We start from the raw sequence: 13,428 nt of genomic DNA on the forward strand, positions 1-13,428 counted from the left end.
GTTTAAAAGGATTTTTTCCATGTAAAAGGGTTTATTTTTTGAATGCCAATGGTGACAGAGGATGTTGGCTAAACTTCAGGAATTTTGTTAAAAAATACTCTGACCCCATCCCCTTCCCACACACTGAAAGGGTTAAATGCTTGTTAAAGAGGAACATTGTAAAAAATTAAAACTCTTACCAGCTCATGAAGTCCGGAACTGTCTTGCCAAGACCTGTATTCTTTGCAAGGCATCAGTGCTCCAGTGCTGCCATCTTGGATATGGGAGTTGGCTGTGACTTCCTAGAGCAGGGTTTGTCAGCCAGGGTTCCATGGAACGCTAGGGTTCCTCCAGAAGTTGTTAGGGGTTCCTTGAGCAATGAGCAATCTCTGTCTCTCAGATAAGTTCCCACTGATCTTGGATATGGGAGTTGGCTGTGACTTACTAGAGCAGGGTTTCTCAGCCAGGGTTCCATGGAACCCTAGGGTTCCTTCAGAGGTTTCCAGGGGTTCCTTGAGCAATGAGCAATCTCTGCCTCTCAGATAAGTTCCAACTGATCTTGGATATGGGAGTAGGCTGTGACTTCCTAGAGCAAGGTTTCTCAGCCAGGGTTCCATGGAACACTAGGGTTCCTTCAGAGGTTGTTAGGCGTTCCTTGAGCAATGGGTAATCTCTGCCTCTCAGATAAGTTCCCACTGATCTTGGATATGGGAGTTGGCTGTGACTTCCTATAGCAGGGTTTCTCAGCCAGGGTTCCTTCAGAGGATTCCAGGGGTTCCTTGAACAATGAGCAATCTCTGCCTCTCAGATAAGTTCCAACTGATCTTGGATTTGGGAGTAGGCTGTGACTTCCTAGAGCAAGGTTTCTCAGCCAGGGTTCCATGGAACCCTAGGGTTCCTTTAGAGGTTTCCAGGGGTTCCTTGAGCAATGAGCAATGTTAGCCTCTCAGATAAGTTCCCACTGACACCATTGATCTTTCATCTATCTTTCATCTATCTTGAAAGGAGGTAATTATTTTCAATGACCACAAGTGTAAGGAGCATTCTTACCATGATCATCACACTAATGTATCATGAGTTGTACATATAGTAATTTTTAGCAGGGGTTCCCTGAGACCGGAAAGTTATTTTACAGAGACCCTCTGTGTTGAATAGGTTGAGAAAGGCTGTCCTAGACTTTCACAGCCAGTACCCCGCTGCGCATGTGTGATACTGGTCCGGTAGCCTCCTAGGCAATGTGGCGTGCCCCAGGAGGCTATGGGCAGGAAGTGAGGTTGGCCGGGGTTGGGAGACTCCGAGCTGATGCACTTCTCACCTGGGCGAGGATTGAGGGATTGGAAGTAGGTATCTGTCATAAAAGTCTAGTGCTACCCCTGAAGGGGCCCCTGGTATTATCTGGATCTTTCCTAACAGTACAGAGGCTGCCAGTCACCCAAGCACGAGTCCACACACTCCAGCTAGAATGAATCGGTCTGGAGGTTATTGTTTTTAAAGTTTATTGCTGGTAAACATTAACAGGAGAAGGGGGGGGGTTAGGGCATGGGATACTCCAAAATGCCCCCAGCACTTAGTGACCAGAGGACAATCTTCTCCTTAAGTCAACATGAATGTTGAACATTCCACACACCCCCATGCTGAGGACCATGAAGCAAGTATTATTGGCATTCGGTTACCTTGCACTGATGCACAACTGTTGGTACCCAGTGCAGTTTCTGAACACTTCATGATCACAGGGATCAGGTTAGAGCAGGGGTCTCCAAACTATGGCCCTCCAGGAGTTGAGGAACTGCAAGTCCCATGAGGCCTTGCAAGACTCTGACAGCCACAGGCAAGACTCCCAGAAGCAGACGAATGAGGGGACTTGTAGTATTTCAACAGCTGGAGGGCCATAGTTTGGAGACCCCTGGTTTAGAGTCATTAATCACAAGTCACTAGGACAGCTGCCACTTTCCACCTTCCTCCAGACATGGTCCAGTGAGTGAAAGAGCACCTTTCCTGACCAGGTCCCTGGTGGTGGGGTTCTGTAACCAGCTTCAAGCAGAGTCCATACAGGCCTTCAGCCCTGACACCGCTGAAGCCTCTAAAACAGCTGTACAGTCCATGGGATGCCCCAGTACAGTAGCCCCTCTGGCTCTGGGACCGTCCTGAGGAGAAGGAACCCAGACTTGTCTCAGACTATTTATCATCATTCAAGTCCCCTTCTGGACACTTCTCTCCAGAGACTGGCTGGAGCATGATACATTTTGAGGTTGGTTGTCTAGAATCTCCAGCCCTGAACTCTGGAAATTTCTTCCAGAGACAGGGGGAAGCAATCAAACTCCCAGCTTATGAATCCCTGAACAGACTAGAACACACAATTACTGCTCCCTTAATTACAGAAGGAGCCAAAAAATGGTGCCTGAGACATGGTTTTATCGTCCGCCTGAACCTGGGCATGCAGCCATGAAGGGCTGTACATATGCTGTAGCTTCACAGCTGGGGCAAAAATTGCACAGCATGCCAGGCTGCCACAGGAGACCAACGCAAGTCAATGGGCCCATGCCATAACCCTATGCAATGCACGCGATTCCACACAATGCCCCCCCACCATACCCTACGAAGAGCGATCCAACACAGATTGCTCTTCAGAGGGCTCCTAAAGTGACCCTTTTCTTCGTCCATGGCTATGGACTTGCAGGGTTATTCACATGCACGCTGCGGGTTTATACAAATTCCCCCTCTGGCACCAAAGAAATGTCAAGTCATGAAAACATCGAAGGGACGACTTCCCCCTCTGGGTAAATGGCATAATTGTAAGGTCTCCATGCTGCCACCAGAATTCTGGTAAACGGACCAGGGTGTCCGATGGAAGATGTCCCGGGAGTGACTTCTTCCCTGTTCCAGGAAAGCTGATGCACCCAGTGCTCATGATAGATAGGTCACTGAGGTGACAACCGACCACACAGCTAAGGAATGATGCCTTCAGGCTAAGTGAAGGTACTGAACTTCCGGTCTTCATGGGAAAGCGTTAGCAGTTGACACTACCGTCATCGGCCAGTCTGTTAGTTGGGAGCAGGGGAGCTCCTTGAAATCCTAGCCTGTGGGGCTGTGTGTTTCTATTGATGCACACAGTGTAGGGAGACACCACTCTAGTCCCTGCATGCAAGGGTGGCTCCATAGAATGTTGCAAAAGAAAGGAGACACCCTTAAACAGGGAGCCGGGGACGTTCACTCTCTTTTTTTTGTCCTGCTGACCACTGTTAATGGCATCGGGAATTATGGGAAATGTAAAATGTTACAATTGTCCCCAGAACAGGAAAAAGAAGGGAAATCTTCCAATTGGGGGTCGACTGTTCAAGAACCACTAAAAAAGGATTTACGATACTTTAGAGAGATTTTCCTAGAATTCCTGTTGTGTCTACAAGATAGAAAGTGAAGGGAAATCTCCCCACTGGGATGTAGGGATTTCCAATTCAAGGTGCAGGAATTTGGATAATCTGAGGTCTGGAGGTGCAGGAATGGGGAGATCTGAATTGCGAAGGTGAAGGAACTGAGGAGATCTGAGGGGTGAAGGTGCAGGAACTGAGGAGATCTGAGGTATGAAAGTGCGGGAATTGGGGTGATCTGAGGTGTGAAGGTGAAAGAATTGGGGTGACCTGAGGTGTGAAGGTGCAGGAATTCAGAATGATCTGAGGTATGAAGCTGCAGGAACTGGGGAGATCTGAGGTGTGGAGGTGCAGGAAATGGGGTGATCTGAGGTGTGAAGGTGCAGGAATTTGGGATAATCTGAGGTATGAAGGTGCAGGAATTGGGGTGATCTGAGGTGTGAAGGTTCAGGAATTGGGGTGATCTGAGGTGTGAAGGTGCAGGAATTGGAGTGATCTGAGGTGTGAAGGTGCAGGAATTGGAGTGATCTGAGGTGTGAAGGTGCAGGAATTGGGGTGATCTGAGGTGTGAAGGTGCAAGAATCAGGGTGATCTGAGGTGGGAAAGTGCAGGAATTGGAGTGATCTGAGGTGTGAAGGTGCAGGAATTTGGTATGATCTGAGGTGTGAAGGTGCAGGAATTGGAGTGATCTGAGGTGTAAAGGTGCAGGAATTCAGAATGATCTGAGGGGTGAGGGTGCAGGAAATGGAGTGATCTGAGGTGTGAAGGTGCAAGAATCAGGGTGATCTGAGGTGGGAAAGTGCAGGAATTGGAGTGATCTGAGGTGTGAAGGTGCAGGAATTGGAGTGATCTGAGATGTGAAGGTGCAGGAATTGGAGTGATCTGAGGTGTGAAGGTGCAAGAATCAGGGTGATCTGAGGTGTGAAGGTGCAAGAATCAGGGTGATCTGAGGTGTGAAGGTGCAGGAATCGGGGTGATCTGAGGTGTGAAGGTGCAGGAATTGGGCTGATCTGAGGTGTGAAGGTGCAGGAATTGGGCTGATCTGTGGTGTGAAGGAGCAGGAATTGGAGTGATCTGAGGTGTGAAGCTGCAGGAATTGGAGTGATCTGAGGGGTGAGGGTGCAGGAAATGGAGTGATCTGAGGTGTGAAGGTGCAAGAATCAGGGTGATCTGAGGTGGGAAAGTGCAGGAATTGAAGTGATCTGAGGTGTGAAGGTGCAGGAATTGGAGTGATCTGAGATGTGAAGGTGCAGGAATTGGAGTGATCTGAGGTGTGAAGGTGCAAGAATCAGGGTGATCTGAGGTGTGAAGGTGCAGGAATTGGGGTGATCTGAGGTGTGAAGGTGCAGGAATTGGGCTGATCTGAGGTGTGAAGGTGCAGGAATTGGGCTGATCTGAGGTGTGAAGGTGCAGGAATTGGAGTGATCTGAGGTGTGAAGGTGCAAGAATCAGGGTGATCTGAGGTGTGAAGGTGCAGGAATTGGAGTGATCTGAGATGTGAAGGTGCAGGAATTGGAGTGATCTGAGGTGTGAAGGTGCAAGAATCAGGGTGATCTGAGGTGTGAAGGTGCAGGAATTGGGTTGATCTGAGGTGTGAAGGTGCAGGAATTGGGCTGATCTGAGGTGTGAAGGTGCAGGAATTGGGCTGATCTGAGGTGTGAAGGAGCAGGAATTGGAGTGATCTGAGGTGTGAAGGTGAAGGAATTGGGGTGATCTGAAGTGTGAAGGTGAAGGAATTGGGGAGATGTGATGTATCAAGGTGATGTTAGGTGTGAAGGTGCAAGAATCAGGGTGATCTGAGGTGTGAAGGTGAAGGAATTCAGAATGATCTGAGGGGTGAGGGTGCAGGAATTGGAGTGATCTGAGGTGTGAAGGTGCAAGAATCAAGGTGATCTGAGGTGTGAAGGTGCAGGAATTCGGGATGATCTGAGGAGTGAAGGTGCAGGAACTGAAGTGATCTGAGGTGTGAAGGTGCAGGAATTGGGGTGGACTGAGATGTGAAGGTGCAGGAATTGGGGTGGACTGAGATGTGAAGGTGCAGGAATTGGGGTGGACTGGGATGTGAAGGTGCAAGAATTGGGGTGGACTGAGATGTGAAGGTGCAGGAATTGGGGTGAGCTGAGGTGTGAAGGATCAAGAATTGGGTTGTTGCTTGTAAATTGAAAGTGTACAACTAGGTGGGATTTGGACATGAACCCCACAAAGCCGATGCGTTGTGGGGTTCAGCTTGGCAATCCTTAGTCCCCGAAACACATTGGCTTCATGCGCACTTTCCATCTGATTCTACATTGGAGTAAACCTGTTTCTGGGCTACAACATTATAGTGTGGCCCTCCAATCCTGAACCCAATCTTCCTTGTATGTCAGGCAGGACACTGACCATCGGAGGTCTGTAGTAGAGCGTTCACTCTCTCTGAGGTGATATAATAACGAGGGGACACTATTTATATTCTCTTTCACTCATTCTTTCATTTTTTGCTACAATTTTATACCATGAAATAGTTAATTCCACAAAACGAACCCGTACCGGCGATAACACCGAGATCTCTCCATTCTGAAGAGTGCTGAAGCGATAAATGTCACCGAAAGAACATTGTGATGTCCCACTTGCTTGGCACGGCTGATGGAGAACAACATTCACCGATGTCTGTGTGAAAAATGTTTTATTGTGAATTAAATAAAAATGATTCAAAAAGAAAAGCCTGAGCTCAGGGATGAAATCAAAAGTCTGATGTTTTTTTTTTTTTTTATAAGTCAGTGCTGTCTGCTAACACCTATTTTGTTTTCTCTTTTGTTTCAGGAGCCTCGTGGTCCTACACAGGTGAGCGCCTTTTCTGTTATCCATTTCGGATCCATTCGTTAAGTTACTGATTTTGTTTAGTTGAATTCGTAACGAAATTTGTTTCCTTTCGCTTATTCGTTTTCAACCAGATTCATATTTTTCCAGTGGATTGAAATCAAATCGAATTCGAATTGAAACAAATTTATTGTCGAGAATAGCTGGTTCTATTCGGAATTTGACGGTCATGTTCTTTCTATTCTATTCTAATCTATTATAACTGTAATTCTATTTTCTATTCTTTTCTATTCCTTTATTTTTTATTTTATAATCTGTTCTTTTCTTTTCTATTCCTTTATTTTCTATTATATTTTAATATTTTCTATTCTATTTTATTTTTTTATTTTATATTCTGTTCTATTCCTTTATTTTCTATTATATTTTAATATTTTCTATTCTATTCTCTATTTCTTTATTTTCTACTCTTATTTTCTTTTCATTTTCTATTCTATTTTATTTTTTTTATTTTATATTCTGTTCTATTCCTTTATTTATTTATTTCAGGTACTTATATAGCGATATCAATTTACACCGCACTTCACGTGTATATTGTACATTCACATCAGTCCCTTACCCTCAAGGGGCGTACAATCTAAGGTCCCTAACCCTCAAGGGGCATACAATCTAAGGTCTCTAACCCTCAAGGGGTGTACAATCTAAGGTCCCTAACCCTCAAGGGGCGTACAATCTAAGGTCCCTAACCCTCAAGGGGCATACAATCTAAGGTCTCTAACCCTCAAGGGGCGTACAATCTAAGGTCTCTAACCCTCAAGGGGTGTACAATCTAAGGTCCCTAACCCTCAAGGGGCGTACAATCTAAGGTTCCTGACCCTCAAGGGGCGTACAATCTAAGGTTCCTGACCCTCAAGGGGCGTACAATCTAAGGTCCCTAACTCACACATACACATACTAGAGACAATTTTAGAGAGAAACCAATTAACCTACCAGCATGTCTTTGGAGTGTAGGAGGAAACCGGAGTACCCGGAGGAAACCCATGCAGTCATAGGGAGAACATGCAAATTCTAGGCAGGTGGTGCCATGGTTGGGATTCGAACCAACGACCCCAGTATTGCCAGGCGGAAGTGCTAACCATTTAGCCACTGTGTATTTTCAATTCTATTTTTTATTTTCTATTCTTTTCTATTCCTTTATGTTCTATTCTATTTTATTCAAATCTATTATAACTATAATTAAATTTTTTTCTATTATATTTTTTATTTTCTTCTCTGTTCTATTCTTTTCTATTCCTTTATTTTCTATTCTATTTTATTCTATTCTTTTATTTTCTATTCTGTTCTATTATTTTATATTCCTTTATTTTCTGTTCTATTTTATATTTTCTATTCTGTAGAGACCTGGGAACTCAGCACAGGGATGGCGGGAACCCCTCATAATGGGCACAGCGGGTGTACAGACCCGGGAACTCAGCACAGGGATGGTGGGAACCCCTCATAATGGGCACAGCGGGTGTACAGTCCTGGGAACTCAGCACAGGGATGGCGGGAACCCCTCATAATGGGCACAGCGGGTGTACAGACCCGAAAACTCAGCACAAGGATGGTGGAAACCCCTCATAATGGGCACAGCGGGTGTACAGACCCCAGAACCCAGCACAAGGATGGTGGAAACCCCTCATAATGGGCACAGCGGGTGTACAGACCCCAGAACCCAGCACAAGGTTGGTGGAAACCCCTCATAATGGGCACAGCGGGTGTACAGACCCCAGAACCCAGCACAAGGATGGTGGAAACCCCTCATAATGGGCACAGCAAGTGTACAGACCCGGGAACTCAGCACAGGGATGGAGGGAACCCCTCGTAATGGGCACAGCGGGTGTACAGACCTGGGAACTCAGCACAGGGATGGCGGGAACCCCTCATAATGGGCACAGCGGGTGTACAGACCTGGGAACTCAGCACAGGGATGGCGGGAACCCCTCATAATGGGCACAGCGGGTGTACAGACACGGGAACTCAGCACAGGGACAGTGGGAACCCCTCATAATGCCTTCCAGGATCTCTTAAAGTCGTATTCCCTGTTACAACCCGCCCGTTATCTCCCCTGACCCTCCCTATGTGGACAGAGTTCTTCTCCTTCCATACAGGGACTATATCTGGTGCCGGATTATATTTAGGACACCCTTGTGAAGGTGAACCGTTTTTGGAGCCGGACTGAAATTCCCAGGCCGGTGATATGATTGTTGAAGAGGCAGCTTGTCTCCTCCTGCGGGTCCCCATACAGGTCACTGTGGCCTTTATCTCCTGACTTCACATTAACATAGGAAAAGGTTCATTGAAATGCAAATAAGCCCCTTCCTTTACATTGTAAATCCCTCCAGGGTGACATCATCATGCACAATGCAGGAATCCTGGGCAGGGGGGAGGGGAGGGGGGGTCATTAACTCATTTTCTGAGGTCACTAAAGTGAGAGTGATGACTGTGGTGACACCTTTTATTGCCGGCTATTCTCCCAGGAGTTCCAGGCATTTCGAGGATGAGATTGCGTCATTGTTCTGCGCTTCTCAAATTCACGCCTGGAAGGTTTTTCATTCCAAAATGTATCCATTGATTTAATTAAAAAAAACACATTTATAACAGACGCCTATATATTAAATGTATTTGTACTTATAGCTAGCTGTATATATTGGAATTGATATTAGCTTCACAGCAGCACTCAGACTGGGAGAAGGAGAAGCAGAACTAGGAGCCGAAATTTGAATTTCAAAAAGAATAGAATACAGTAAAACAATAGAATAGGAAATAAAGAAATAGAATAAAAAAATAAATAGATTAGAAATGAATAGAATAGAAAATAAAATAATGGAATAGAATAAAAAAAATAGAATAGAATAAAATAGAAAGAATATAGCAGTCTTCCGAAATTTGAATTTTGAAAAGAATAGAATAAAATAGAATAGAAAATAAAGGAATAGAATAGAAAAATAATAGAAGAATAGAATAAAAAAAGGATAAAATAGATTAAAATAGAAAGAATATAGCAGTCTTCCGAAATTTGAATTTCAAAAAGAATAGAATACAATAAAACAGAATAGAAAATAAAGAAATAGAATAAAAAAATAAATAGACTATTATTATTATTACACAGTATTTATATAGTGCCAACAGTTTGCTCAACGCTGTACATTACAAAGGGACTAGAAATGAATAGAATAGAAAATAAAACAATAGAATAGAATAAAAAAAAAAGATATAATAGAATAAAATAGAATATAGCAGTCTTCGGAAATGTGAATTTCAAAAAGAATAGAATAAAATAATGTAGAAAATTAAGGAATAGAACAGAAAAAGAATATAATAGAAAATAAAAGAATAAAATTAAAAAAAGGATAAAATAGATTAAAATAGAATATAGCAGTCTTCCGAAATTTGAATTTCAAAAAGAATAGAATACAATAAAACAATAGAATAGAAAATAAAGAAATAGAATAAAAAAATAAATAGATTAGAAATGAATAGAATAGAAAATAAAATAATGGAATAGAATAAAAAAAATAGAATAGAATAAAATAGAAATAATATAGCAGTCTTCTGAAATCTGAATTTCGAAAAGAATAGAATAAAATAGAATAGAAAATAAAGGAATAGAAAATAAAAGAATAGAATAAAAAAAGGATAAAATAGATTAAAATAGAAAGAATATAGCAGTCTTCCGAAATTTGAATTTCAAAAAGAATAGAATACAATAAAACAGAATGGAAAATAAAGAAATAGAATAAAAAAAAAATAAACTAGAAATGAATAGAATAGAAAATAAAATAATAGAATAAAAAAAAAGATATAATAGAATAAAATAGAATATAGCAGTCTTCCGAAATTTGAATTTCGAAAAGAATAGAAATAAAAGAATAGAATAAAATAATATAGAAAATTAAGGAATAGAATAGAAAAAGAATAGAATAGAAAATAAAAGAATAGAATTTAAAAAAGGATAAAATAGATTAAAATAGAAAGATTATAGCAGTCTTCCGAAATTGGAATTTCAAAAAGAATAGAATACAAAGAATAGAATAGAAAATAAAGAAATAGAATAAAAAAAGAAATAGACTAGAAATGAATAGAATAGAAAATAAAATAATAGAATAGAATAAAAAAAAGATAGAATACAATAGAATATAGCAGTCTTCCGAAATTTGAATTTCAAAAAGAATAGAAAATAAAAGAATAGAATAAAATAATATAGAAAATTAAGGAATAAAATAGAAAAAGAATATAACAGAAAATAAAATAACAGAATTAAAAAAAGGATAAAATAGATTAAAATAGAAAGAATATAGCAGTCTTCTGAAATTTGAATTTAAAAAAAAATAGAATACAATAAAACAGAATAGAAAATAAAGAAATAGAATAAAAAAATAAATAGACTATTATTATTATTATTACACAGTATTTATATAGTGCCAACAGTTTGCTCAACGCTGTACATTACAATGGGACTAGAAATGAATAGAATAGAAAATAAAACAATAGAATAGAATAAAAAAAAAAGATATAATAGAATAAAATAGAATATAGCAGTCTTCGGAAATGTGAATTTCAAAAAGAATAGAATAAAATAATGTAGAAAATTAAGGAATAGAACAGAAAAAGAATATAATAGAAAATAAAAGAATAAAATTAAAAAAAGGATAAAATAGATTAAAATAGAATATAGCAGTCTTCCGAAATTTGAATTTCAAAAAGAATAGAATACAATAAAACAATAGAATAGAAAATAAAGAAATAGAATAAAAAAATAAATAGATTAGAAATGAATAGAATAGAAAATAAAATAAAGGAATAGAATAAAAAAAATAGAATAGAATAAAATAGAAATAATATAGCAGTCTTCTGAAATCTGAATTTCGAAAAGAATAGAATAAAATAGAATAGAAAATAAAGGAATAGAAAATAAAAGAATAGAATAAAAAAAGGATAAAATAGATTAAAATAGAAAGAATATAGCAGTCTTCCGAAATTTGAATTTCAAAAAGAATAGAATACAATAAAACAGAATGGAAAATAAAGAAATAGAATAAAAAAAAAATAAACTAGAAATGAATAGAATATAAAATAAAATAATAGAATAAAAAAAAGATATAATAGAATAAAATAGAATATAGCAGTCTTCCGAAATTTGAATTTCGAAAAGAATAGAAATAAAAGAATAGAATAAAATAATATAGAAAATTAAGGAATAGAATAGAAAAAGAATAGAATAGAAAATAAAAGAATAGAATTAAAAAAAGGATAAAATAGATTAAAATAGAAAGATTATAGCAGTCTTCCGAAATTGGAATTTCAAAAAGAATAGAATACAAAGAATAGAATAGAAAATAAAGAAATAGAATAAAAAAAGAAATAGACTAGAAATGAATAGAATAGAAAATAAAATAATAGAATAGAATAAAAAAAAGATAGAATAAAATAGAATATAGCAGTCTTCCGAAATTTGAATTTCAAAAAGAATAGAAAATAAAAGAATAGAATAAAATAATATAGAAAATTAAGGAATAAAATAGAAAAAGAATATAACAGAAAATAAAATAACAGAATTAAAAAAAGGATAAAATAGATTAAAATAGAAAGAATATAGCAGTCTTCTGAAATTTGAATTTCAAAAAGAATAGAATACAATAAAATAGAATAGAAAATAAAGGAATAGAAAAGAGGATAAAAGAACAGAATAGAAATAACAAAATACAATAGAATAGAATACAATAAAATAAAATAGAAAATAAAGGAATAGAAAAGAGAATAAAAGAATAGAATAGAAGTAACAAAATGCAATAGAATCACATACAAAGAATATAACCATCTTCTGAAATCGAATAGAATAGAACCAGCTTCACAATGAATTCGGATTTGCTTCGATATTCTCAAATCCATTCGAAAAATTTTAATCCAGTCGAAAATGAATAAACAAAACAAAACGTGTTTCGATACGAATGCAACGAAACAAAATAAGTAAATTTACAAATCGATCAGAAACTAAATGAATTTTTTCGTTCTACACTATTCACCTGGAAAAAAAAAAAAAAAAAGAAATAAAATCCAAACTCAGAAGAGTCAGCAGGCTGTGGATGGGCTGGTGACACCATTACATTGGGAGGTTTATCTTTCACTTTCTGTACTGAAGACCGAGACACAGCAGGAGGTGACAGGAAACCTCCCTGAAAGCTGGACCTAGACTAATGCAGGCCATACACGGGTCAAATTCCAAACAAATTTTCTTTAGAAAATTGGAAATTTTGTGCGTTTTGTAACCCGACGGCGCCACCATTGATTTCGAAATTCAACGAACCGAGCCTTCCATTCCCCCTACAGAAAATAATTTTCATGGCCAAGAATTTTCTTTTCTTCCCAGGTCACAGCTTTATATTTCTTGCATAATTTTCCTATCGTTGATTCGAAATTCGTTCGTTTATCCAAAAATTTCCAACATGCCCGATCACTTAAATTTGATCGTCACACGAAAATCGTCTGTTTCTGTGACCCACTAACGGTGCGACATTTGAACGAAAATTCTTAGAAAAGATTTTCGAAAAAGAAAATTCTTTCAGAATTCGACCCGTGTATGGCCGGCTTTAGATTTTCGAACGAACGTTCACATATGGACGCACTTACGAAAATTCTTGAACTCCAGTCTTATGCAGGTCATAGATGGGTCAAAAATCGGCCGATTTCTTTGGCCGAAAAAAAAATTGGCTGATTTTTGCACCGTTAGTGGGTTAATTGGTTGGCTGTTTTTCTGGATTTTGGCACATTTTTTTATCGGTAAAGTTGGAAAAAAATCGGCCAAGTTTGCAGATCGGCCAATTTTCGCGACAATGATGGGCAAATCGGCCGATCTTTTTACCGATAAAAAATCTGCGCATGAGCCGTGACCTGCAAGAAAAAGAAGAAGGAGAAGAGGAAAAAGAAGAAGAAGAAGGAAAAAAGAAGAAGTAGAACAAGAAGAAGTAGAAGCAGAAAAAGAAGAATAAGAAAAAGAAGGAGAAGAAGAAGAAAAAAAGAAGGAGAAGAAAAAGGAGAAGAAGAAGAAGAAAAAGAAGAAGAAGTAGAAGAAGAATAGGAAAAAGAAGGAGAAGAAGAAGAATAAAAGAAGGAGAAGAAAAAGAAGAAAAAGGAGAAGAAGAAGAAAAAGAAGAAGGAGAAGAAGAAGAAAAAGAAGAAGAAGTAGAAGAAGAAAAAGAAGAAAAAAAAGAAGAAAAGTAGAAGAAGAAGAGAAGAAGAAAAAGAGATAGAA

General features: G+C 38.9%; 1 protein-coding gene across 1 annotated transcript in view; it reads left to right on the top strand.

The window, feature by feature from the left end:
* Nucleotides 1-13,428, top strand: part of CA14 (carbonic anhydrase 14) — a 78,936-nt gene that overhangs the window by 11,888 nt on the left and 53,620 nt on the right. Inside the window, exon 2 of the mRNA XM_089659342.1 lies at nt 6,144-6,164. Within this exon, the coding sequence (XP_089515468.1) occupies nt 6,144-6,164 (21 nt within the window). The remainder of the gene's footprint in view (nt 1-6,143; nt 6,165-13,428) is intronic.

The sequence above is a fragment of the Staurois parvus genome, unplaced genomic scaffold, assembly GCF_062004578.1.
Source record: "Staurois parvus isolate SC_StPar_1 unplaced genomic scaffold, SC_StPar_1.0 ptg001150l, whole genome shotgun sequence".
NCBI classification, from domain to species: domain Eukaryota; kingdom Metazoa; phylum Chordata; class Amphibia; order Anura; family Ranidae; genus Staurois; species Staurois parvus.